This window comes from Megascapheus bottae, chromosome 14, assembly GCF_031878675.1.
Source record: "Megascapheus bottae isolate mThoBot1 chromosome 14, mThoBot2.hap1, whole genome shotgun sequence".
In the NCBI taxonomy this organism is placed as follows: domain Eukaryota; kingdom Metazoa; phylum Chordata; class Mammalia; order Rodentia; family Geomyidae; genus Megascapheus; species Megascapheus bottae.
This window is the reverse complement of record NC_143522.1, coordinates 782,372-809,428: the sequence shown is the minus strand read 5'-3', so window position 1 is coordinate 809,428 and position 27,057 is coordinate 782,372. Positions and strand designations below refer to the sequence as shown.

At 41.2% G+C, this 27,057-nt stretch overlaps 3 protein-coding genes and 1 pseudogene across 8 annotated transcripts in view; 1 reads left to right on the top strand and 3 right to left on the bottom strand.

The window, feature by feature from the left end:
- Kiaa0586 (KIAA0586 ortholog) overlaps positions 1-6,133 on the bottom strand; it is an 85,505-nt gene extending 79,372 nt beyond the window's left edge. Inside the window, exons 1-5 of one of the 3 annotated variants that reach the window (XM_090344192.1) lie at positions 6,056-6,133; positions 5,224-5,504; positions 3,809-3,879; positions 2,483-2,552; positions 1,232-1,301 (exon numbers count right to left, since the gene is read on the bottom strand). In XM_090344192.1, coding sequence (XP_090200318.1) covers positions 1,232-1,301; positions 2,483-2,552; positions 3,809-3,879; positions 5,224-5,401 — 389 coding nt within the window. In that variant the 5' untranslated portion in view covers positions 5,402-5,504; positions 6,056-6,133. Of the gene's footprint in view, positions 1-1,231; positions 1,302-2,482; positions 2,553-3,808; positions 3,880-5,223; positions 5,505-5,697; positions 5,816-6,055 lie in introns of those variants that run through there. The other 2 variants (XM_090344190.1, XM_090344191.1) reach the window with 2 other exon arrangements.
- On the top strand, positions 5,929-16,609 carry Timm9 (translocase of inner mitochondrial membrane 9). 3 transcript variants are annotated; one of them, XM_090344197.1, is made up of 5 exons: positions 5,929-5,969; positions 9,821-9,907; positions 12,996-13,058; positions 13,315-13,410; positions 16,189-16,609. In XM_090344197.1, the coding sequence occupies exons 1-5, from the start codon at positions 5,961-5,963 to the stop codon at positions 16,321-16,323; spliced, it is 390 nt and encodes a 129-aa protein (XP_090200323.1). In that variant the 5' UTR covers positions 5,929-5,960; the 3' UTR covers positions 16,324-16,609. The 3 variants fall into 3 exon arrangements, with proteins under 3 accessions (XP_090200323.1, XP_090200324.1, XP_090200325.1); XM_090344198.1 differs by lacking the exon at positions 5,929-5,969 and adding an exon at positions 5,977-6,113; XM_090344199.1 differs by lacking the exon at positions 5,929-5,969 and adding an exon at positions 6,517-6,528.
- On the bottom strand, positions 15,453-21,677 carry Tomm20l (translocase of outer mitochondrial membrane 20 like). Of its 2 annotated transcripts, none has more exons than XM_090344195.1 (5): positions 21,489-21,677; positions 21,341-21,384; positions 19,358-19,439; positions 17,387-17,529; positions 15,453-15,877 (listed from the first exon to the last, which is right to left on the bottom strand). In XM_090344195.1, exons 1-5 carry the CDS (start codon positions 21,622-21,624, stop codon positions 15,638-15,640), a joined length of 645 nt encoding a protein of 214 aa, XP_090200321.1. In that variant the 5' UTR covers positions 21,625-21,677; the 3' UTR covers positions 15,453-15,637. The 2 variants fall into 2 exon arrangements, with proteins under 2 accessions (XP_090200321.1, XP_090200322.1); XM_090344196.1 differs by lacking the exon at positions 15,453-15,877 and adding an exon at positions 16,703-16,828.
- Positions 21,678-23,771: 2,094 nt separating this feature from the next.
- On the bottom strand, positions 23,772-24,337 carry LOC150054491 (large ribosomal subunit protein eL34 pseudogene; annotated as a pseudogene).
- Positions 24,338-27,057: the final 2,720 nt, after the last annotated feature.

Below are 27,057 nucleotides of genomic sequence, written 5' to 3'. Positions count from 1 at the left end.
CACATACATAGAAAAAGCTATTAAGTGGTGCTGAGCTGTTTAGCTCAAGTGGTAGAGCTCTAACCTTGAGAAAGTCTAAGGACAGAGCTCAGGCCCTTAGTTCATGCCCTAGGACTGGCAAAAAAAAAAAAAAAGTAAATACTTATATATGTATGTATATGTATACACACACATGCACACATATACAACTAAAATGAAGGAAGCATGGAGAAGTAATTTAAGAGCTAAATCCAGTAGGATAAGTACATTTTATATTAAAAAAAAAAAAAAAAAGAAACAACAACAGTTTAAGGGCCGGGAGACAGGGAGTGTGATACTAGTGGTAAAACTGACTGGAACACAGTATAAACAGTAAAAACTCCTACTGTATAATACAAGCCAAGTTTTAAAAAAAGCATTAAAGAGGAATAAAGTCTCTCCCCCCTCAAAAAAAGAAACTAAAAAAAAAACCCCAGTAATATAGGTATATTAATTATGAAAGCCTTCTCAGAAGAGAAAAAGAATTAAAAGTGGCTGGCTGTCTTTAGAGATTATATCTGGTAGTTAAGGAATGATAGCTTTCAGTTATAAGCTTTTCGTACTATAATACTTTCAAAATGATGTACTTACTACTTCATTAAAGATTATTTTGTGCGTGCACACATACACACACATTCTAGAAATTCTACAAAACTTGGATGGTGACAGATCTTTTCAATACGTTGAGTATTCTATGACCTAATAATATATACTGTAAAATTGAGATAGTAATAGATTCTCTTTCATCGTGTTTTCTGTTAGATGAATTAATGTAGTATAGTTCCCAGAACAGAACTTCTCCTATAACATTCACTGCCACTGAGCGCTTCAGGCATGCTCAACCCCGGGAGAAATGCTTTATACCTATCACCACACACTGCATCACAGAGTGACAATGAAGTATTCCTGTGTGTGAAGTACAAACGAGACTGACTTAACCACAATTTATGATCACACTATTTTCTGTTAATAAAACTTACTTTGGGGGCTGGGAGCGTAGCCTAATGGTAGAGTGCTTACCTAGCACGGATACCTAGCATGCATGAAGCCCTGGGTTTGATTCCCCAGAACCACATACACAGAAAAAGCCAGACGTGGTGCTGTGGCTCAAGTGGCAGAGTGCTAGCCTTGAGTAAAAAGGGTCCAAGGATAGTGTCCAGGCCCTGAGTTCAAGCCCCAGGACTGCCCCCACCCCCCCCCAAAAAAAACTTACTTTTGCTTTAGAACTGTTCTTAGAGCATCTTTCTGTCCCACTGTGTACTGAGAAATAAAGATGTCATTTGCTGTAAAATCAAGACATAATATATCAGATTCCTAAAAATAAATTATAACGTGCTACTCAAAATCCTCAACTTTTTAAAGTAAGAGAATAGTTATAGATTTAGTAATGTTATTCCTCAATTTTAAGAGGCAAGGAATAGGCTAAGATCTAAGGATCACAGTTAGAAGCCAGCCCAGGCAGAAAAATCCCTACGAGACTAATTAATCACTCAAAAATCTGAAGAGGGCCTGTGGCTCAAGTGGTAGAGCGCTAGCCTTGAGCATAGAGGCTCAGAGACAGTGTCCAGGGCCTAAGTTCAAGCCCCAGGACCACCAGGGCCACCAACATCACCACCCCCACCACCAATAACAAAGGCAAGGAATAAATTAATAAAAATATATAGTCATAACCATAAACATTAGAAATTAAATACAATTTTTAAAAATCTTGCAGGAGCACATACCTAAAATCTCAACATTTAGAAGGCTGGGACAGGAAGACCTAAAGATGAAGTTCTGGCTGGGCTACAGAGTAAGAAAGTCTTTTAGACGCTATCTTAAAAAATAATAATGATGAAAACAAAACAAAACCCTGATGTTGGGTGCCAGTGACTTTAGGACTGATATTTGCAACCAGTCCAGGCAGACTAGCTCAAGAGGTCATTATCTCTAGGTGACCATCAAAAAGGGAGAATTAGAGACAAGTCTCAAGTGGTATAGCACCAGCCATGAATGAAAAAGCTGAGCTAGAGCAAGGGGCCCTGAGTTTAAGTGCCAGTACTGGCATATACACACATTAAGAGATAAGTAATAAATAAAACCCTTATCAAACACTTTAGACAAAACCATTTAGAACAAAATAAAGCACATTTCCTTAAAAATTGTAAATGAATAAAACCTTTTCTTTTTTTGTCAGTTGTAGAGCTTGAACTCAGGGTCTACACGTTGTCCTTGAGCCTTTTTGTGCTCACGGCTAGCATTCTACCACTTTAAGCCATAGTGCCACTTCCAATTTTTTGGTGGTTAACTGGAGATAAGAATCTCATGGATTTTCCTGCCTAGGCTGGCTTCGAAATATGATCCTTAGATCGTAGCCTCCTGAGTAGCTAAGATTACATGCATGAGCCACCAGTACTTGATTGAATACAACTTTTCAAAGGACTTTTAAAATCAAATCAAACAAATAAATGAATTTTATTTTCACCTTTTTGTCTGTTGTTCTCTTCTATTTTATCCAAAGGTAGCCCATGCACTACAGCATTTTTGGAAAAACCCTTTGGGATATGAAAGGAAAAAGAGAGAAAATTCATAAGCATTTATAATTACAAGAATCATTGAATACCATTTACTAGTCATGTGAATATTGGTGTTCTGAGAGGGGAGGGTATGCTTTATATTTTTCGTAGTTTAGATAATGCTTACTGCCTTGAAGTTACTCCAGGATTAGTTCAATGAGTGAGTACAGTGCCATCAGATGAATGAATAAGTAAACAAGTAGACAAATATGATGCTGAAATTCAAACTCAAATGTCAATTTGCTGCTTACTGTAATTTAAGTAGAACATTCTATTTATTGCTGAGACATCATGCCTTTATGAGACACCATGATTTTTACCCTACTGGGGTCATTCAATGTTACTCCTCATTAGTTCTTTTATTGCTATTGCAGGAGAGGGAAAGGAGTCATAACAGAAACTTCTTCAAGGATGTTCATTGATGACAGGTACCAATTTTATTTTCTCTTCCATTCTTTTCTTTTTTTGCCAGTTCTGGGCTTAGCTCAGGGCCTGAGCACTGTCCTTGGACTTTCTCAAGGCTAGAGCTCTACCACTTGAGCCTCAGCACCACTTCTGGCTTTTTTATGGTACTGAGGAATTGAACCTCAGTCTTTGTGCATGGCAGGCAAGCACTCTACCACTAGGCCAATTTTCTTTAGAAAAAAAAAAAAAGCCAATGAGTTGGGCACTGGTGGCTCACACCTGTAATCCTACCTACCAGGAAGCTGAGATCTGAGAATTATGGATCATGAAGCTAGTCTGGGCAGACAAATTGAAGATATTCTTCTGAGTAATTAATTATCAAGAAGGCAAAGATATCGCTCAAGTGATAAATCTAAGAAAACGCTTTGAGTTCAAACCCCAGTATGAATGAATACACACATACATACACACACACACGAAATTAAACATATTTAATATTATAAACACTATTCAAGTCACAATTTAAAATATTTCTCTTTCTATGCAGTATGTAAACAAAAAGAATAAAGTTTTCTTTATTGGTATATTACTAATCAAGCATACTTTCAGAACACACCTTATTTGATAACACTGAAAATTTTAACATGGTTCAAAATCCTTTTGCAGAACTGAGGGGTAGAATATCCCTCTAGGGGGTAGAAATACCGGCATAGAAATCACATAGCCCTGAAATAAACTGAAAAAAATAAATACTAAAAAAAAAAAATAAAAGAAATTACATAAATGAGTGAATAAATACTATCTACATTTAAAAAAATTACTTTGCTTACATTTTGTGTTCCAGTGGGATTTTCTAACAGATGCTGGTGATAATTTCTTCCAGAAGTTAAATCTGATGTACCTAAGAAAGCACAGGGATAAATCTGAATAGTTTTAAAAACAAGATTCTTTTAAATAGAAACTATTTAGGCATGATTCAAGAACTATACAGGCATGATTCAAAACTTCTATATTAATTTGAGATTCAAATTGTAAATCATTTTACATGCAAAAGAAATTGAATGGGGGAGAAGGAAATAAAAAGGACATACTACGTTTTAAAATATTTCAGTTTCCGAAGCTAGGAGTTTGGCCTAGTGGTAGAGTGCTTGCCTGGCATACACAAAGACCAGAGTTCAACTCCTGAATACTACATGCATAGAAAAAAAGCCCTAAGTGGTGCTGTGGCTTAAATGGTAGAGCTCTATCCTTGAGAAAACCCAAGGGCAGCTCAGGCTCTGGGCCTAAGCCCAGTACTGGCAAACAAAATAAAATTCAGTTTAATGTGGACAAACTAAGGAATTTATCAGAAACAAACTATATATATGATGTAAAAAGCTGACTTAACATTTGCTATGATGTCACTACTGTTTCTCAAAAGAACTAGCATTTTAGAGCAATTGTTTTACACACATACTAATTAATTTGAACCTTCTACACTATAATTATAATTAGTATGATCTACAGCACATTGGGTAAAGTACGTCATCTTCATTTTTACTGAGTTTCAGACAGGATGAGTAGCTTGAAATATAGAAGTCATCAAATAAATAGTGCTTTTCAATTATGCCACTCTAGATAGAATTATCAAAAAAGAAAAAGAAAGAAAATAAAAGTAGACTATGGTGCTAGTGCCTCACAACTCAGGAGGCTGAGAACTAGAAGTTTGAAGTCGTTCTGGGCGGCCAAGTCCAAGAGACCTGTATCTCCAATTAACCAGCAAAAAGCCAGAAGTGGTGGTGTGGTTCAAATGCTAGAGTGCCAACTTTCAGTGAAAAGCCAAGCAAGAACATGAGGCTGTGAGTTCAAGCACCGCACCAGTACTAGCATGCATGCACACACACATACAGACACACACCACCCTAAACAACAAAAATCGTTCGTTAAAAGCTCTGCTGGACAAAATTGCATACATGGGACTATCACTGGTGCAAACGAAAAACAAAATTAGCAAAAAACCTACGAAGGAAAGTACAGTAGGAAATCTTAAAAGCTCCATTCACTTCATCCATTCAAGATTCTGCAGACTGCCTGGCCATTTTCCCAGGGAAGAATCAGGCAAAGGAGCCATACCTTCGGTTGGAACATTTGAATAGTAACCATCCTCGGGATGTGGAGGGAGAGGGGGGCGGAAGGAGGCAGGAGCGAGCCTGCTGTTTACAACACTGAAAGGGAGTGAGAAAGTGCGGAACGCGGAATCACGTACCACCCGAGGTTCCATCTAGGCTGGCCCCCGTTCCAGCGGGAAGGTGTTCACCGGCGGACGACGCCGGAGGCGCGCGGGGCAGCTCGTCCCTCGGGCTCGGGGACGCGACCTCACGAAGCTTCCTCGACGGCAGCGTCACGACCCTCTTCTTTTCGAAGCTGCCCTCGGAGCCTCTCATACTGTCGATCCGCCAACGAGGTGGAGGAGGGGCGGGGCGGAGAGGAGCTCCGCGACGGTCGTTAAAACCTAGCTCTGAAAGCAGCTGTCGAGGTGAAGCCCACCTACGAAGGGAGGAGAGGGGAAGGATGCGAGACACACCACCTCGACGTGACCGCCCCAACCCCGACGTCGGCCCCGCCTGCCGGCGAGGCGCCCGCGGTGGGGAAGGGGGAGGCGGGCAGGCGCAGCCCGAACGCTGTTTAATGCCCCACGCAAGCAGCTCATTCCGTGTGCCTCCCCCCACCCCCACAAGACCTCACACGCGCGCCCAGAGGCAAAGGTCGAACTACCGCAGCCGGCTCCGCCGCGTCTCCGGGAGTTTGATTTGACAACAGCTTCAGTTGCCCGCCGGTCCACACCCACTCCCCCCCCCCGCCCCCGCCCCCGCCCCCGCCCCCGCTCCCGCTCCGCCACCGCACGGCCCGCCCTTGGGATGCTACGCGCATGCGCACCGAGATAAAACCCTCACCCGACCCCCGGTTCCGGGTGTGCTCCGATCCCACTCCGGGTGGAAACAAATGCGGGAGGTAAAGCAGCTGTCAGGTTCTTTTTTTTCCTCTCTCTCTCTCTCTCTCTTAATTTTAAAGGCAGCGCATCACGCCGCAAGACTTACAATTATTGGATAAAAACTCGAGAGCCCATCGCGGATGTAAACGTTGCCTCTCTGGCCGGTAAAACTACCCGGGTTTATTAAAGACTATTTACACTGCAGCTCCCCTGACGGTTAGCGATTTGGAATTAAGTAAGTTAGGTTTCCGAAGGTATCGACAGATTCGTCGCGTCCTCCGACAGGTAGTGGAGACTAAAGGACGTTATCGTAACATTCAATCGCAAAAGTTAATTCTGAAGGGATTTTTAAATTTACTGGCGGGGGGGGGGGGGTGCTGGCTCCTCCTCCAACCCTAGATTTTGGCCGTGTTCTGACGAATCGGCGGCACGGGTTTTAAGCGCCGTTTGACATCGCGGCACCCACGTGTTCTCGGCTGCAGCTCCGCCCGACCGACCCCTGCCGTCGGCCCCGGACTGGACAGGCTTCGCCACTTCTCGACCGCGTACCGGCGGCTGATGCCAGAGCTTTGTGTTTAAGTATGGTCCCTCCTTTAGCACTAGAATTCCGGGTGCCCGGGGAGGTGGGGGGCGCGCCCGGAAAGGCCACCGTGTGTCACTTGGGATGTGGTGGGCCGGCGGCTGCTCGTCCCGGAGAAGGTTCGGATCCAGTCGGGGACCGCAGGCTGCAGGCCCGGAGAGGATTCAGATCCACCGGGGGACCGGGAAACGGGGAGGGAAAGAGGGCTGCGGGCGGGGAGAGGGTTCGGGTCCCCCCAGGCTGTGGGGAGGAGAGGGAGTGCAGGCCGGGAGAGGGTTCGGGTCACCCCAGGCTGTGGGGAGGAGAGGGAGTGCAGGCCGGGAGAGGGTTCGGGTCCCCTTGGGGAGCCAGGCTGTGCGGAGGAGAGGGAGTGCAGGCCGGGAGAGGGTTCGGGTCCCCCCAGGCTGTGTGGAGGAGAGGGACTGCAGGCCGGGAGAGGGTTCGGGTCCCCCCAGGCTGTGCGGAGGAAAGGGAGTGCAGGCTGGGAGAGGGTTCGGGTCCCCTTGGGGAGCCAGGCTGTGCGGAGGAGAGGGAGTGCAGGCCGGGAGAGGGTTCGGGTCCCCTTGGGGAGCCAGGCTGTGCGGAGGAGAGGGACTGCAGGCCCTCCGGCACCTCCCGCTGGCTCTTGGGAGTTGAGCCTCTAGGACATGGCGAGTAACCGACTATAAGATATCCATGCTGGCAGACATGACCTTGAGCTGACGGACATGGACCCTCCACCGAAGACCTCTGTTCACTTTCTGACCTCTGACCCTTCCTCCAGTACTAGAGCCAACACCCACATTCTCTATGCTCATTTTAGGAAACTCACTACTTGGAGTTTTGCCTTTATAACACGCTAAAAAGCATTAAAAAAATAATAAAGCGGGTGTGGGGGGGAGTCAGGTGTTAAAACTAAACTAATATTCTTTTACATCTCAGCTGTCTGTTTTGTAAGTCTAGGGCTACAAGGGACTTTAAAAGGACTTTCAAAAAATAATTGTTACTGTTTGTTATCTTGATAAGTTTCTACTAGCTAATCATTTTTATTATGTCAGTTATATTTTCTCTTTATTATTGATCTGCTAATTGTACCTGGTGGTTAACGATTTATTTTTTAAAAAGTCAGGTGCTGGTGGTTCAGGTCTATAAGCCTAGCTACTCAGAAGGCTGAGATCTGAGGAAACCAGATCCCTTTGAAACCAGACCTGGCAGGAAAGACCTCCAATTACACAGCCTCAGTTAAGATTATTACAGCTAACACAACATTTACATTTCACCAGTTCCCACCAGAATGTCTTTAGGATCCAATCAAGGTTTACACCTTATATTTAGTTGTCTTGACTCTTTAGTCTTATAATCTAGATCAACTCTCAACCCATTTTGTTTTTAAAAATTTTAAAGACCAGTGGTCGTCGGTTATTCTTGGATTTTTTTTCAATCATTACTTTTGATGAATCAGATTGAGCATTTTTGGCAGGAATGCCATATAAGTAATTCTATGTAGCTCAATACATCCTGTATAATGGAAGGACCCAGTGTGTGTAATGCCACGTTTAACCACTTAGGGTAACTGACTTTTTTCGGTCTTTTCTATGGTAAGTAACCTGTGGGGATACTTGTTGATTATCACAGTATTCAATTCCCTAACTTACCACTCAGTGGCTTCATCCATTCATGATCTTTGCTTGAACCCCAAGATCAGCAATTACAATGCTGATCCTAAGGGAAAAGGAGCAGCTGGACTGGCCAGCAACATCAAGGATCACTCATAATCTAAGTTTGAGCACGGTTAAAATTTGGCTTTACAGTTGGTACCTTGCATAAGATTTTTTTAAAAAAAAAGAAATGGAGAACATCCATTTTTTTTTTTATTTTGTTAGTTATGGGACTTGAACTCTGGGCCTGGGTATTGTCCTGAGCTCTTCAGCTCAAGGCTAGCACTCTGCCACTTGATCCACAGCTCCACTTCCAGTTTTCTGGTAGTTAATTGGAGTTAAGAGCCTCACAGTCTTTTGTGCCCAAGCTGGCTTTGAACTGGGATCTCAGCTTCCTGAGGAGCTAGGATTACAGGTGTAAGCCACCAGTGCCCAGCAGAGAATATCCATTTCTTCATCATCTTTTTCAATATTCAAAAATATCTAGAAATTCTCCTTGTATGAGACTATTCACCGGAAACATTGCTTTTCAGGGGCCTTTGCTGGCCTTTCCAGCAAATGGAATTTTTTTTCTTTTTTCAAGGAAAACAATTTAGGAAAAGAACTAGATGCATTAGAGAATAGATACAAGGCCAGATATGATGGCAGATGCCTATGAAGCAGGAGGATGGAGCTATAAAGTTCTAGGTCATTTAAAACCTTCTTTCAAAAAAGAGCAAACAATATCTGGCTTAATAAATATGAAGCAATACGTGTAAGTGGCAAAAACGATGTGATATATGTGGATAAGCCCAGCTAGTAGGGTTGTGGAGATCAGGAGGATTGTGGTTGAAGGCCAGCCAGAGCACAACAGTTAGCAAAAGCTTGACGCAACCAACAAAGCCAAGCCTCGTAGTAGCATATACCTGTAATCTCTTCCTGGGAGGCATAAGTAAGAAGAGGGTGGTCTGAAGCTGGTTGGAAGGAAAAGTGAGATGCACTGGTGGCTTATACATGTAATCCTAGCTACTTAGGAGGCTGAGACTGGAAGATTACCGTTTGAAGCCAGTTGGGACAGAAAAGTCCATGAGACTTTTTCCCATAAATCTACCAAAAAAGCCGAAAGTGGAACTGAATACCAGCTTTGAGTGAAAAAGCAAAGGGACAGTGCCCAGGCCTGGAGTTCAAGCCTGGGCTTGAAACAAAAAACATCCAAAAAAGTAACTAAAGCAAAAGAGAAGTGGGTATGGTTGAATCTGCCTAGCAGATTCAAGGATGTGAGTTCCAACTCAGTACTACCCAAAATAAATAAGTCCTTAGACATGCTAAAATTTTAAGAGAAAAATCCAAAGAGCTTATAACACATTAAACAGAAATACTTAAAAGAAGCAAAAAACACAAAAGGCATTGTAGCCCCAGTATAGAATTTTGTATATAAGATTATAATAGGACCTTGCCTTACCAGAAGAGGAGAAAGGGTTCAGTAGTAGAATGCTTATGTTCAAGGCCCCTAAGTTTGTTTCTTAGCAAGAAAGAAAAACAAAAATCCTGATATATTTGGTAACTAAAAAGAATATGCTTTTTTAAAAAACTATAAATTTGAACTTCATCAAAAAGGTCTATTAGAAATCGAAGGGACTATTTAGCAGTCATATTAAATGTCCTCATTTTTCAGGCAAGAAATCAGGGTTGGCTGGAGACTCAAGCAAAGGCTGGACAACTTCATTTCCAGAACAGAAAGGAAACTCATGCATCAGAAAAGGTTTGAACCTGATGATTTTGGCTCTTGCGTATTTATCCAGTCTAGTTTTATGACCTAGGATAAAGATTTTTCTTGGTAGACATTCTATGGCCACTTGATAAAAAGTGTAGACTCTGGAATTAGGTGCAAAACACAATAAATGTGGTTTGTGTATAATTGGTCTATAATGTTGGATTTTTCTATATCTGTACTAATTTTCTGTTTCCATGTTCTATCAGTTAAGAGGGCAGTTTTGAAATTTCCAGCTATTATTGTTGATCTTTCTCTCTTTTCAGTTCTAAGTAGAAGTTTTCATTCTATATATTTTACAGTTTTGCTTTGTTTTGTTTGGTCCGTCATGGGGCTTGAACTTAGCACCAAGGCACTGTCTCTGAGTTCTTCAGCTCAACTCTAGCACTCTACTACTTGAGTCACAGCGCCACTTCTGGTTTTCTGGTGGTTAACTGGAGATAAAGAGTCTCACTTTCGTGCCCAGACTGGCTTTAAACTATGATCCTCAGATCTCAGCCTTCTGAGTAGCTAGGATTATAGGTGTGAACCACCTTGCCCAGCTTGTATGTCACAATCGAAAGGTGACAATGTATTTAAGTGAAATATAGAAACCTTAGTTCCATTTACCTTAATTTGTCTACATACATTTAAAATAACATTAGGTGATTGTGTGAATTTTTCCAACAGCTTGACGTAATTTAGGAAACTCAAGAAGCATGTTAATTTATTTCCTCCTGGATGGTCCCAAGTTTTTCTTTTCTATTTAAAACTTTAATAACCATTGTTTTATATAGGTCTGTGAAGAACAGATTCTCTTAGTTTTTCTTCCTTTGCAAACACCTTGCGTTTCTCTTTAGGAATGAGGATATTTTTTGTAGATATAATTTCTGGGTTAACAGTTCTTTTCTTCTAGTGCTTGAACACTTGGTGCTACTTTATTGTAGACTCCATAATTGCTCAGAAATCTGCTTAATCCTAAATATTGTGCCTCTGTAGTGAGATATTATTATTCATTGACTATTTCATAGTTAGCATGTCTATTTGTCAGTTAATTAGAATCATAGGATTCTGCTAGGATTTCAAATTATAAATGATTTTGAAGTATCCTATTACTATGAAATGGATTATGCTTTCCTTTTTCTTTTGTTGGTCATGGGGCTTGAACTCTGGGTCTGGGTGCTGTCTCTGAGCAATTCAGCTCAAGGCTACTACCCTACCCCTTAAGCCACAGCGCCACTTCCATGAATTATAGTTTTTTTATTAATCATTACTTCAAAGAAAACAATAGGCTATGATATCAACAATGAGACAAGCAAATCAAATTAAAGGACTGATGCTTTCCCTTGCATACGATTCTTTAAAAATGTCAATAATTCCTACCAGTGTACTCACAGGAAGAAAAGATCAGGGAGGCTGGGTACTGGTGGCTCATACCAGCTGTCTTCATTACTCAGGAGGCTAAGGTCTGAGAGGATCACAGTTCAAAGCTAGCCCAAGCGGAAGAGTCCTCTTGAGACTCTTTATCTCCAGTTAACTACCAGAAAACTGGAAGTAGCACTGTGGCTCGAAGTAGCAGAGTACTAGCCTTGAGCTAAAGAAAGAGCTCATGGCACCCAGGCCCCAAGCTTAAGCCCCAAGACTGACCAAAAAAACAAGGTAAGAGAAAATGCACAGGAAGGAGAACTGTATACAGTATTCAGGTACCAGTAGGTTAAATGTTTTATCTAAATAGTATTTTTCATGATAGTGTTGTACACATTGCCCTAAACTTGAATTTTCTGTTTGTTTCCAACTCCATATAAATTTCACAAAGTTTTTACTTTGCAGGGTCATTTTAGATAACTGACAAGCTATTAAGAAAGATGTACAGATCAGTTTAATTTTTATGTATTTCTTATCAAGTTCAAACTATAATACATACTATGTATGTATTGTATATGGTTAGTGTTAGGTTCTTTCAAGATGCTAATTAGTTTCTATTTTAAACCATTTATTTTATTTATTTATTTTTGTTAGTCCTGGGGCTTGACCTTGGGGCCTGGACACTATCCTTGGACACTTTTTGGTCAAGGCTAGTACTCTGCCATTTGAGCCACAGCTCTACTTCTGTCCTTTTCTGTGTATGTGGTTCCAGAGAATTGAACCCAGGGCTTCATGCATGCTAGGGGAACATGCTACCGCTAGGTCATGCTCTTGGCCCCTGTGCGGGCCTTTTAAGTGAGATGTTCAACCTTTCTAGAACTAACCAGGATGAATAAGTAAACCGGTAATACACAATCTTATATCTAGAACTGAAGTCCTGCATTTAGTATGTACAAGTATAAACCTCAGTAATATAGAGAGATTTTTCTGACTTGTCTTCCCTTCTCAATTGACAAGTTAGATCACAAGTACCAAATGTTCAGAAGTTCCTGATAATTTTCTGTGGTTATTGTTTTTGAAAAGTCCATGATGCTTTTATCTACAGTTAACTATCAAGAAGCTGGTAGTAGATTTGTGGCTCAAGTGGTACAGCATTAGCCTTGATCAAAAAGGGGATACCACACAGATCCTGAGTTCAAGCCACACACACAAATTAAGACAGGGACCTCTGAGTCCCATCACAAAATCTAAACTGTTGTTACTAAAAATCTGAGATTGGAACTTGTATGTAGGAAGTAGCACTGTGGCTAAAAGTGGTAGAGCAGTAGCTTTGAGTGGAAAAGTTCAGGGACAGTACTTGGGCACTGAGTTCAAGTCCTATGACTGATAAATAAAACAAACAAATTTTAAAAAAGCCTAAGGCTCTCCATTTTGGGCTGGGAATGCAGCTTAGTGGTAGAGTGCTTACATAACATGCTTGGAGCCCCGACTTCAATTCCTCAGTACCACATAAACAGAAAAAGCTAAAAGTGGTACTTGATACTGTGGTTCAAGTGGTAGATTGCTAGTCTTGAGCAATAGAAGCTTGGGGATAGTACTCAGGCCCTGAGTTCAAATCCCAGGACTTGCAAAAAAGAAAAATGGCATATGATTATATAGTTAGAAATTTATAAAATATGAATGTTAATTTATGTTAAAAGGTAAACATTTATTTCTTTTAACTTTTTTAAATTAGGTGACTAATAAGCATCAAAAGAATATGGCTGCACAAATACCAGAATCTGATCAGATAAAACAGGTAAAGTATAACAATTAAGGGAATCTTGGAAAAATAAAAATAAAGTATAAGGTACTACTGAAAATGTGAACTAGTGGTTATTTATAAATCACTTTCAAAAGTAATTATTAGAAGCCTGAGTTAGTAGAATCCTGAAGTTGAAACGTGGCTTGGGTTATATAATAAGTCCATATCAAAACAAAAACAAGAAAAAACTATGATTTCCAAGCTACAAGTCATCATTCTCAAAACTGAATATTTTCTGATTCATTTGTAGTTTAAAGAATTCCTGGGAACCTACAATAAACTTACAGAGACCTGCTTTTTGGACTGTGTTAAAGACTTCACAACAAGAGAAGTAAAACCTGAAGAGGTAAGAACAGTGTTGATCACTGAAAAATTTCCAAGATTTGTCATGCACAATAAGAACTCTCCAAGCACTTACTTGACTTACTAAGCTATCAGCTATGTGTTGGTACTTGGAGTAACTAGGTGTTCAAGGAGCCATGGTATGGGTTTAATTTTTTTTATTATAAATTGTTGTACAAAGGGTTAATTCAACAAGTCAGATTGTGTGTACAGTGTACCTTGATCAGTGTCATCCCTTCCATCATTCTCCCTCATCTCTCCCAATCCTATCCTATCAATACCTTGAATATAATGATTTTATTTGCCAACTTTTCCTCTCTCTATTCTTGTCCTTCCCTCACCACCACCCCAAACAAACCATGTTTCAGCTTCCTAATGTTCCTTTTGTTAAAGGGTTCGTTAGTTGGTTTAAGGAGTTACACCATTGGGATTCTCTCTTGAGTTACCATCCTTTAGTCAATTTTCATGAATAGTTGAGTAAAACCTTGTATATAATTTCATGTATGTTTATATTTTAGATCTAACTTGTACCTATGAGAGAAAACTGCTTTTCTCTCTGAGCCTGAGTTACTTCATTTAGCATTTTTTCCTAGATCTATCCATTTCCCTGCAAATGACATAATATTGTTCTTTCTGATGAGTATATTTTCATTGTGTATGTGTATGTGTCTGTGTTGCATTTTCTTGATCTATTCATCCATTTTAGGCATCTGGGCTGCCTTTATAGTTTAGCTATTGGGAATAGTGCAACAATGAACATGGCTGTGAAAATGTCATAGTTTTCTATATCCTTAGTTGGAATATTCTGGGTAGATACCCAACAGTGATATTATTAGATTATAAGGTATGTCTATGCTTAGTTTTCAGAGGAACTTTCAAACTCATACTGTTCTGTTGGTTTTAGTGATGCCAAATCTGATGTGATAATGATAATATATAAAGGTAGATTTCAGAGAAAATGTTTGGGCAGCTGAGTTAACTGTTCAAAAGTAAATATCTTCTAACCATGATAGCCTGGCTAAAGAATCTTTTTGTGTGTGTGTCAGTTATGGGACTTGAACTCTGGGCCTGGGCATTGTCCCTGAGCTCTTCAGCTCAAGGCTACCATCCTATCCCATGATCCACAGTGCCACTTCAGTTTTCTGGTGGTTAATTGGAAATAAGAGTCTCATGGTCTTTAGTGCCTGGGCTGGCTATGAACAGTGATCCTCGATCTTAGCCTTCTGAGTAAATAGAATTACAAGTGTAAACCACTGCTCCTGGCTGCTAAAGAACCTTTGTGTGTGTGTGCACGTGCACGTGTAATCATGCCTGGGGCTTGAACTCAGGGCCTGGCCTTGTCTCTGAGCTTTTGTGCTCAAAGCTCTATCACTTGAGCACAGCTCCAATTCTGGCTTTTTGATGGCTAACTAGAGATAAAAATCTCATGAATTTTACTGCCCAGACTGGCTTTGAATTTTCAGCCTCCTGAGTAGTTAGTATTATAGATATGAGCCATTAGAACCTAGTTTTGTCTATAGAAACTTGATGTGGCCTTTTATCTGGTCCTGAAAACTTGGATTAATTTCGGGGGGGGGGGGAAGCTAAGATTGTGGTAGCACTTAACTACATAGGTAGAGTTTAAAACCCAATCTTTTTTTGGTTCTTTTTTCTCCAGTCCTGGGCTTGGGCTCAGGGCCTAAGCACTGTCCTTGGGTTTTCTCAAAGCTAGAGCTCTACCACTTGAGCCACAGCACCACTTCTGGCTTTTTTCTATAGGAACTGAACCCAGGTCTTTATGCATGCTAGGCAAGTACTCAACCACTAGGCCAGACTCCTGGCCCCCCAATCCTATTTAAGTGTTAACTTTTAATGTCCTCATCACATCATTTGTATATTTGTTCAAAGTGACAAACTTCTCCAGTAGAAGATGTTGGTGACATTTATGCCAAGAACTTAGTATCTAACCATCATCAGTCCTTTTTAAATAATTGACAACTATAGGACAAAAGCTAAATGTGATGTTCTTGAAAGTAAGATGAAGTCAGGTGTGGTCATACCTGTAATCTTAGCACTGGAGGCTGACACAGGATGATCATAAGTTCCAGGCAAATCTAGGCTACATGGCAAGGTCAAGACCAAATTAAGACCTCATCTCAATAAATAAATAAATAAATAAATAGTAAAAAGTAAGTAGTATATTTAGTCATTTTTAATATAGGATGTGGTGTTTTTACTTAAGGCCATAATTCTCATACTTCCAGTACCTGCATGGCTAGGACCATAGGTGTGTACCACGACACCCAGCTCCTAGGTGTACATTTTAACCATTGAAGTGAGGGGGTAATAATGTAGGCTCTCAGCTCATATTGAAACATGCCTGTAGAAAATATAGTCCAGAGGAAGTACTGCTGTGGCTCAAAGTGGTAGAGCGCTAGCCTTGAGCTGAAGAGCTCAGGGATGTATCGAGGCCCAGAGTTCAAGCCCCACACCTGACCAAAAAAATAAAGAAGAAATTACAGTCCAGAAGCTTTATGAGAAATTACAGTCCAGAAGCTTTATGAAAGCCAAGACCTACCACTGTTCTTAGTGCCTTCAAGTTGGTAGACAATTATTATACACTAATTCTTACTAATGGATGAAACTGTCAACAATTAAGCCATAGTACTTAACTTGCTATCCCTTAATAATGCTTATGTGTATATATATGCTTGTGTTTAAAACATACCTCACTGGTTTTATAATAACTGCATTTTAAAGATTGATACTTTTGTGTTGCTTTTGGATCTCCCCTTATTTCTAGATCACCTGTTCAGAACATTGCTTACAGAAATATTTAAAAATGACACAAAGAATATCCATGAGATTTCAGGAATATCACATTCAGCAGAATGAAGCCCTAGCAGCCAAAGCAGGACTCCTGGGCCAGCCACGATAGGGAAGTCCCGGTGGATGGACTTCAATGAAACATTGCCGACAGCCGTTGCACTGGAAATGAGGATTCATCTCGTAGAATCCTCTGAAAGCAGTAAGCACCCTGTTAAGCCATCTGTCATGGCTACTTGGCAAATGGAAACCACTGGAGAGACAAAGTCACTGTTCCCCAGGAATTATCAAAATAGAGGGCCATTGTTCAGTAAAAATAATAAGATGCAATATTTGTTGAGGCCTTAAGATTCATGGCTTGGTCACTTTGGTTAGAAAAATAAACCATTGTTTCTTCATTCGTGACTGTTAATTTTAAAGTAAAATATGTGTCCAATCATGTATAAGGTAGAAGAATTTTTATTACTAAAAGTAAAATAAATGGTAGTATCACTGAGCAGTTAGTTGTTTATACTGTATAGGACACAGTATTCTGACTGGACTGTGGATACGTTGAAATGTTTTCAATCAGAATCATCCTCCAAGCATTCCTGTTCATTCATGTTTGCCTCAAATTGCTGGTAAATACATAAAACAGTTACTTGCTAATCATTTCAATTCACGATCTTTTTCTTGTTTCCCTTCTTTTGTCAGTGGGCATTACACATTCTTATCCTAGCTATATTTTTATATCTTCAGGAAACATCCCACCTGAGACTGACTTGGGGATGTGTTGTAAGAGTTGACTATTTAGACTCTAGTGGAGTCTGTATTATTTTGCACTTTGTTCAAAATCAGAGAGTCCAATATGAATGGTTCTGAGTCTGACCAACAATATATGGTTTATTCTCAACCATGAAGTGTGATCAGCTGAATTAAAAGTAAACCAGAGTTAAATTTATATGTTTTGGGTAGTAAGTCCTGAAACAAATGCATTTATAGGAAATTCTCATTGATGCATAAGTATACCAAGCAGTTTGGTAAAGATACCTTTTATTCAATTGGCTTATTAATGGTTATTTAGAACTTTGGGCAAATCACAAACATACTTTGCTATTCCTATGTAATGTAACCCAACATGATAGTTACTGTTATAACTCACAAAGTATACTTCATAAATATGACTGTGTACTCACCTGGCAGATAAGGGGGATTTTGTGCAATAGCATCTGAAATACTTGGGGAGGCAGTGTGCGTTTGAAAACATGGAGAAGCTGCTGTGGTTGAGTACAGATTGAAAGGGCATTGCTGAGGTGTTGCACCCCCATTCCATCCTCGCCTGAAACAGTAGGACATTTTAAGTAACATTTAGCATTTGTCAAAATTTGCATGCTACAAGAAAACATTAAATATTTAAAGCATCTTACTAAAGACTAGACAATTCTTAGGAAGAGTTGAGTATAGGTATGAAAGAAAATGAGTTTCAGTGGCAAATCTGTAGTATGAATATAATGCTGGGAGCTAGTAGCTCAGGATAAGGGCCGATGAGCACATAAAAGTCTGTACGACTCTTATTTCTCCAATTAGCTATCAAAAAGCCAGAAGTATAGGTATAGATCAAGTGATAGAATGACAGACTTAAAAAGCCTTAGTGAAAGTGTGAAGACTTACATTCAAGCCCCAGTACTGATACAAACAATATCATATGGGGCAAATTACAGTTATGTATTCATTGTTTAGGGAAATACACTTGCCTTGGATATGTTCCTGTTGTTTATTGTGATTTTTAATGTGGTCTTTTTAAAAAAACATGATTGTTCTTTGTGTACAGTGAAATATTAGAGATGAAGTATTTCATAGGTAAGTACCTGGTGTGCTAAGCTACAAGAGATAGACTCTTATCAGAGATTTAGATTTTTTTTTTTTTGAGACAGGATCTCATTGCATAATAGCTCAGACTAGTCTCAAACTTGAGTTGCTCTTGCTTTAACTTCCCAAATGTGGAGATTACAGGCATGTGTTATAGGCTTGAAACAAAATTTAGTATAACATAAATTGTAATCTAAAAGAAGACATGTGAACTTTGATTTCTAAGTGCTAAGGGAACCAGCACTGGCTGGTTGGTTAACTAACCAATAAGCTCAACATAGGCTTTCAGACATTACAGTCAAAATTATTGGCCCTATTGTTCCACAGACATAAACACAACTAAATTGGCTATAGAACTACAGGTTGAGCATCCTTCTTCTGAAAATGCAAAATGCTTCAAATCGCAAAATTTGAATGGCAACCTAAGGCCAGAAAGGAAAACTTTACATTTAACCTCAGATGGTAAGTCAAAGCCCAGACACTACTCTACTAAAAATTTTGTAAAAAATTAACTTCAGATTGTGGTCTCAAGCATTGTGGATAAGAGGTAAAACTGCATTATCTACCAGACAGTAAAGTAATGAAAATTGAGGCTAGTGGCAGAAGGGAATGGCTCAAGTTGGAAAGGTAAAAAATTTTATTTTAATTTTATTCTAATAATTTAAAAACTTGCAGCATCAGTATTTAAATTTAAATACTTAAGGTAGATCTTAAAATAGTTGTTTGTGTTAGCTACTCATGGCTAACTCCTGTAATCCTAGCTATTTAGAGATATGAACATTGAGGTTCAAAGTCAGCCTGGGCAGAAAAGTTCATTAAGAGTCTTTCCTCCATTCAAAAATGGAAAGTGGAGATGTGGCTCAAAGTGTTAGAGCACGATCCTTGAACAGAAGAGCTGAAGGCAATTCAGGCCCCAAGATCAACCCCCTAAAAAGGAAGCATGTGTTTTTTTTGTTTTTTTTTTTTTAACACTAAGGATACATTTTGGGTTTTAAAAATCAGTTCTCAAACACACCATTACATGATTTCATCAGTGTTGTGAACACTGTAGTAATGTACTTGCCTAAATTCATCTAGCATAACCTATAGCATGCCTAGACTATAGGAACACAGTCCATTTTTGACTGAAAGAGTTGTATGTGACTTCTGTCTTGTAATTCAAAATTTCCTTCTAGTGGGATAATATGGCGGATGAAAAAACTGAGTTTCTTTTTAACTGAAGCAAAATACCAAATCTGACATACTAATTATATTTCTTGAACGTAAGTTACTGCCAATAACATGATTATTACACTTACCTCTAGATAACCAAAGCTCTGCCTTCTGTACCTCTTGCAGAAAACATTCTTGCAGTTTTTCATTCGTTGCTAGATCCCACAACTAAAAGATTCGTAAGACATTAACAATGAGTAATGAATGAAGTGCCTTTAGTTCTAGATAAAGTCAATTCTTAGTTAAGAGCACATTTTGAACCAAGTTTCTATAATGAGTGACAAACGCAATTGCTCTTTATAATGTTTTCTAAGATAGAGTTAACGTTTTTGAGATTTTAAAAAAAAAGCAAAAGTATGGTATATGCAGTTGAGATGCTTGTGATAACTCTTACTCAGTCTAAACATGCTGCAGAAATCCTGCTATACCTAATATTGTAAAGGCAGCTTTGTAAGTTGCAAAGGCATGTTCTTGCCTAAGTTATTAACAATCCTTGTTGATTGGGCTACAGAGATAGCTCTGGCCTTCAGGGACTCTGTTCATTTGGTTATAACACTGCTACTAGATAATCATTTTATTAAAAATAGTCTAGGCCTAGGGCTTGGTACCTCTCTACTAGGTGGGACAGGAAACTGGTAAGGTTTCTATATTGAAAACCTCAGGAGAGCAAGAAAGGACATGGTGGAAGGTTGACAGTTGGTAAGTATCAGAACACTTTGGTTCAGAAAGGCAACCAAGACCACAAAATGGCATCATCCTTCGAACTATGCATAGGACTGGTCCTTCAGGTAAACTCAAGAGTCTTTCTAGCCTCTTAAACTATCAGCAATACTAGTCAGTCTCCTTCAGTGGATTGAGGTTTAGTGAGCACTATAAATAGCAGGGTGGTCTAGGAGCAGCTGGAAGAAGTAGGCAACCAACCAAACCACCATAAGTCTGAGAAAGTGATTCCTAACATACAGGAATAACAAGAACCCCAATGTCTTTGGGGGGCAAGTCAGTACTTTACATCTGGATAAAGAATCCTGGAAAGGTTTCTTAGAAAAGAGCACTTGAGAGTGGAAGAAGTTTGGTAAAGTTTGATGTAGAATGCATACACAACACAAATTTGCAGGACACATATCAAATGATCTTTATTTATTTGTGCAATACTGGGGGGGTTGAACTCAGGGTTTTGTACTTGCTTTACCACATGAGCCACGTCCCCAACACTCAACTGCATTATGACAGGGTAAACATATCAACAATAATTACTGAAGGCCAGCTGCAGAAAGCAACTTTACATAGATCATTTCTAACCCTTCTGCAGTTAGTATTGTTATGTAAGGCAGTAGGGTCAAAGTGAGGTTGGTTGGGCATAGAAAGCCTATAGCACAGCGTGGATACGTAAAGAAATGAAGGAATGGGTAAAGGATTAGTACACAGGGAAATATTTATGGAAAAATAGGTCTGTTAAGCAAACAAGATGAGCCAAGGGGGTAGCAATTCCCTATAGGATATAGAAGATTGGTAAAGGGAGTGAGATTATGAACCACGAACACCCCAGCTGAGGTGCCATCAGCGCCACTGGCTTGTAGGTCAAATGTGGGTCTAGAGTACGCTTTCGGAGGAGACAGAGCCCAGAGTTAAATCTCATGTCCACAATCTACGTTTTAAGCTCCAAAGGCCTAAAACTCAGGGCTATTCCCTGGGCCTACCGGAGTCACAAGCGCTGGCCCAGGGATGAGATCCTGTGCGGATCTGACCTGAGCAAAGGCCCAGGTGACATCTGATGCAGATGGGCCACAGCCAGTGCCTGCACCAGAACCTGGGGCTCCCCGCGCTCTTCCCCGGCCTCTCACACCGGGGCCACACCCGGGCCACGCTCCGCTTCCGGCTTTTGCTGGACGTCTGGAACCAGACCTGCTCATTTCCCTGCCCCCTGAGTAGCGAGGATCCCCGGCCCGGGAGCCCCCGCGCCCGCCCGGCTGCTCTCTTCACTAAACCGAAGGCGGCGGCACGCGGGCCGCAGGCACTTCCGGCGGCGGCCCTACTTCTAGAAAGTTCCCAGCGAGTGGGCCACACCTCACCTGCGCGCCCCGCGCCTGGGCCGGGGGCTGCCGGGCTCTTCTCTCTGCAAACACACACGGCTCGTGGGCCCGCGGTCCCCTGGGCCGCCCATCCCGCGGCCCGCTCCGCCCCGGGGCCCGGGCCCCCCGGCCACGCCGCCGCACTCACTGTCCCGCAGGTGGCGTTTGAACGCCGGGTCGCCGCGCCGCTTCCGATCGAAGTAGACGCAGTAGGCCATGAAGGCGACGGCGCCGCAGGCGGCCAGGGCGGCCAGGAGGCCGAGGACCGGGCGGACGCGCGGCATTGGGCCGCGGAGAAGGGCGGCCGGCCGAGCGTTGGGCGCGGGCCGGCGCCGCGGGGAGCGGGCGGCCGGCAGGGGGCGCCGGCGCGGCGGTCCTTCCCCGCCACGGGCTTCCCGGGCGCGCCCCGGTGGCGCGTTGACGCCTGGAGGGAGCCGGGGACGCCAGGGCGGCTGCCCACAGCCCGGAGCTGCAGCGTCCGCTTCGAACCCAGGTCGGTGGCACTCCAGACTCCAAACCCCTTCTCAGAGACACTTTGTCCCTCTCTGTGTTTGAGATTTTTGTTTGCTAGCTTGCTTTTTTCTTTTTTTCCTGGTGGGTCATGGGACTTGAACTCTGGGCCTGGGCACTGTCCCTGAGCTCTTCAGCTCAAGGCTAGCTCTCTACCACTTGGAGCCACAAAGCTCAGTGTGAGCCATCAGTGCCTGGCTAAAGGATTTTTTTTTTTGCATTGTAATAAATTTAATAGTATCTCAGTTTTAATTGCAATTCTCAAATGACATCTGATGTTGACATTTTTCCATATGCATATTTGCCATCTCAATAACTCCTCTGTTCAAGTCATTTCCATTCTCCCCAGCCCCCTTTGGGCCAGATTTTCTTAGTGTTGATATGTATTTTAGGTAACAGCTGGTTTGGATATGTTTGTCCACACAAAAACTAATGTGGAAGTTTGAATCCCAATATAATTTCACTTTGGAATTATAAAAGTGGAGACTTTTAAGAATTAAGTCTCATGCAAATGAGTTAAGTTCTCACTTCTGAAGTACTGGATCCTTCCCTGTGAAAGTAGATCCACACGAATGAGGGCTTTATCCTTTTCATCTGTCCCAGCTGCCCTTTCACTTTTAACCAAGAGTTGAAACAGTACAAGGCTCTCACAATGCCTTACTTTTGGACTTCTCAGCATTCTAAACTTTGAGTCATTGTACAAATGTTATTTTGAAAATATCAATTGGTAATGTTACTATGACCAATCGATTTTATACCTTAAAATCTTGCTTAACTCAGGATACTTGTGGTTTCCTTTGCCATTAAACCATCTTTGGCAGGTGGGATTAGCACTAGAAAGTGGTCCTTGGGACTGACCTTGAAGTAAACATTATGAAGCTCTGAGCCCTTGGCCATTCCTTGGTTTTCAGCTACCATAAAGTGAAAAGACCTTCTCTGCCAAACTCTCCCACCATGATGCACTGTGCTGTAAGCCCCAAACAACAAGACCAAGTGACAGTGGACCTTGAGGCTTTGAATCGGAGCCAGTATTTGTTCTTCTTATTTTTGTAGCTACTGGCACTAGGGCTTGAAGTGTGTGTGTGTGGGGGGGGGGGGGGAGGCAGGATTCTTGTGCTCTTAGCTTTTTTTTTTTCCTTTCTTTTTTTTTTTATGGGTCATGGAACTTGAACTAATCCTGGGCACAGTCCCCAAGCTCTTCAGCTCAAGGCTATCGCCCTACCCCTACCCCTAGGCTGGAATGTTGTCCCTGAGCTCTTCAACTCAAGGCTACTTCCCTACCCTGGAGACAAGCCCCACTTCCCATTTTCTAGTGGTTAGTTGGAGATAAGAGACTCAGGTTCTTTCGTGCCTGGGCTGGCTTTAAACCTTGATCCTCAGACCTTGGGCTCCCCAGTAGCTAGGATTTTAGGTGTGAGCCACCATGCCCCGCCTTTGTGCTCTTAGCTTTTTTGCTCATGACTGGCATTCTACCACCATACCTCCAGTCAGCACTTTGCACACCTGAAATCTCACCATTGGAGAGGCTGGGGCAGGAGGAATGAGAAATTTGAGTTCATCTTAGGCTACTTGAGAAGGTGAGAGAAATCTTCCTAGAGAGGTGTACAGAGAGATCTAACTAGAGAGAGGAGAGGAGAGAGGGGAGATAGAGACAAAAAAAACATAACAAAATTTGTTATAACAGATCCTCTTCAGGGATGACTAATTAATGAGTGGATTAAGTCATTCATAAGGCAGACATAATCATTCCTTAAAAGATTCCATGTGAACCACGCACCAGTGGCTCACACTTCTAATCCTAGCTACTCAGATGGCCAAGATTTCAGAATGGTGGTGCAAAGCCCGCCTGAACAGAAAATTCCACAAGACTCCAGTTAACCAGGGAGGAGGAACAAAAAGCCCAAAAGAAACCTGTGGCTTAGGTGGTAGAGTTCTCGCCTTAAACAAAGAAGCTTGGGGTGCTCAGGTTCTGAGTTTAAGCCCCAAGGCATGGGGAAGGGGGGAGGAATTCCTCCCAGTATACCCCTTATTTCTTTTTTATGCAAAGCTTTTTTATTTATCAAAAAGTTTCTTTCCTTGCTAGCAGTTTATTGACCTCTTGCATCCTAGGCACACATAAGCAGTTCCTATTTTTATTTAGCTTTCTGACTCTATGCTTGTGCCTTCCACACTTTCACGATGATTTTCTGTTCCTCGATAAGGAAAGTGTGTTTGATCCTGTCCTGGACACATCTGGCGCACATGGAACCATCATAGGCACTGCTGATATGTTTTTTTCATTTTCCAGAATCGCATGAGGACTTTAGGTCTCACAGCACGAACCCCCCGGATTTGGCCTGGGCACACACCACAGGCAGATTTTGGTGCTTTCCTGATCTTTTTGGTGTAAAGGTAAATAATTCTATTGCCAGGAGTTCAGGACAACTTGGTTTTGTTAGAGGCTGTGTTGTAGGAAAGCCTACAGAGGTATGTCAATCGCTGAAGCATTTTGATGTCCTCTAGACACTGTCCCTGGAAGAAAGCTGGACTCCTGTTTTTGTTTGAAACTACCACTTGAGTAACAGCACCACTTCTGGCTTTTTTCTGTGATTAATTGGAGAGAAGAGTCTCAAGGACTTTCCTACCTGGGCTGGCTTTGAAACATGATCCTCAGATCTCAGCCTCCTGAGTAGCTAGGATTACAGGTGGGAGCCACCAGTGCCCAGCCTCTTTTTCTTCCTTCCCCATTGTCTCCTTCACCTCTTCATCCTTCCATTATTTTTGTGACAGGGTCTCATTTTATAACCCAGGCTGGTCCTGAATTTTAGATCCTCTAGCCTTTGCCTCTGGAGTAAGATATGTGACACCAAGATCACCTTGTCTTACCTATCAGTATCTTACATGAGGGCTAAGGTGGTAGTTCATGTTCCATCAAGTGTGTGTAGCAGGTACAAGGTCCTGGGCACAAACCCCAAGGTCAAGGAGAATCCTATTTTCAAACAGTACAAACCATGCTGCAAAGAATAGTTTAATAGGAATCCCTTGAACTGTTTAGAGTATAGAACTGTTAAAAGGTATATTACCTTGGCTTTATTATATTCAAATCCTTTTGTGTGATGACATTGTATTGAGGAGATGAATGAAAGCATAATGGAATACCACTAAAACACCTATTAGAATGGGAGAATTAGAATGCTGTTGAGGGCATAGTTCAACCAGTACTCCTATATCCTGGCTGGTAATCTCATTTCTAGGTATTTACCCCAAAATACTGAAAGACTCTATTGATGCAAAGAGCTGTATTAAGAGTATGTGCAGTAGCTTTATTCATACATTTTAATGTTTTTGTATTAAGATTTATGCTTTAATTGACAGCAGATTTGGAGATTGAAAAACAAAAGAGAGTCAGGTGCCAGTGGCTCATATCTGTAATCCTAGCTACTCAGGAGGTTGAAATCTGAAGATTGAGATTTGAAGCCAACCTGGGCAGGAAAAGATTGAGATGTTACCCCTAACTAACTACAAAATGCTGGAAGTGGAGCTGTGGCTCAAGGCTTAGAGTGCTAGCTTTCAGCAAAAGTGCTCAGTGACAGTGCCTAGGCCCCGATTTCAAGTCTGAGTACATGTACACACATACGCACATGCACACAAAAAGAGTTTCAGCTGTTTGTTTCCAAAGAGGGTTCCCTGGAAGATCATTCATATTTTAGAATACAGCAAAAGAGTTAGGCACAGGGTTTGCAGATATAGGGTAGCTAATGAATTTTAAATCTCAGTACTTTGCAAGGGACCTGCTTACACTAAAACAATTTCTAAACTTCAAATTTAATAGGATCTCCTCTATTTTTATTTGTTCGCTCTAGCAACTTAGAGGGAAGATTGCCTTAAATTATCCTTGAAAATAAGTCCAGTTATTTGTACAAATAATCACTTGTTATATTTACATGTAAGTTAAGTTTTCCATAATAGAACTTTCCAAAATAAGTTCTGCATATACACAGTACAAAATGAATACAGCTTACTAATTATATTAACTACTCATAACAAAAATATAAACTAATTTATTCTTATCCTCTTCATAAAGGTACATAATGGGATTATTTTTTAGTTTTTTTAGTGCCTGTCAACATGAAAAACTTTGTAAAAAATGTAACTCCTGGGGGAAAACCAAGACGGGTGGGGGGTGTGGGGGGGAGGGTAATGGGTACCAAGACATGTGAAAGGGTATCAATGTATGTGAATTAATGCACCCTCTATCTGGCAAATATCATGTAACCCTTTTACTAATTACAATAAAAAGAAATGAAGGTCAAAAAAAATGTAACTCCTTTGTATGACTGGAGAACAAAAATATTAAGAGAGAATAAAGAACACAAAGCAGTTTTGTTTTTTTTTTTTGCCAGTCGGGGGCTTGAGCTCAGGGCCTGAGCACTGTCCTTGGATTTTCTCAAGGTTAGAGCTCTACCACTTGAGCCTCAGCACCATTTCTGGCTTTTTTCTATGTATGTGGTACCAAGGAATCGAACCCGGGTCTTCGTGCATGCTAGGCACTCTACCACTAGGCCAAACTCCCGGCTCCAAAGCAGTTTTTTTTTTAAAGAAAAAATTAACAGGGCCATGTACAGAAGTGCATATCTGCAATCTCAGCATTTGAGAGGCAGAGGCAGGAAGACCACAACAACAATTAGGCCAGCCTTGCCTACACCAAAGAATCTTGTTTCCCCTTCCCTCTACCACCATAAAAAGTAAAAGACAAAAACAAACAAACAAAACCAGAAAACACCACTCTGTGAAATCTAACATTAAACATGCTATTTGTTGGAAATTCCTCTGCAGTGCAAATTCCAAACATTATCATATATATTGTCTCCATAATGGAATGAAAATGCGGGTGTAACCACATGATATAAAAAGGAAGAACAATTAAAGGAGAGAAGGAACAATAGTTCATCAGTTTAGGACTATTTCAAGTCAAGGCTGTCAAAATATTAGGTAAAATAAGCCTACTTTACTCTTCCCAAATGGTAGATCAACATTGTGATCTTAAGAGAAGAACCCTGAATGTCTCTTTTAAATGTCTGGCTTTGTACATAAGAGGAAAAGAAACTATAATGGCTTTTTTGTTATTGTTTCTCAATTAATTGTCATTTCTGAGCCCTATTAGATGCTGGACCAGGCACTTTGTAGGGTATATCTACTATTAAAAAGTGCTCATGGGACTGATCATC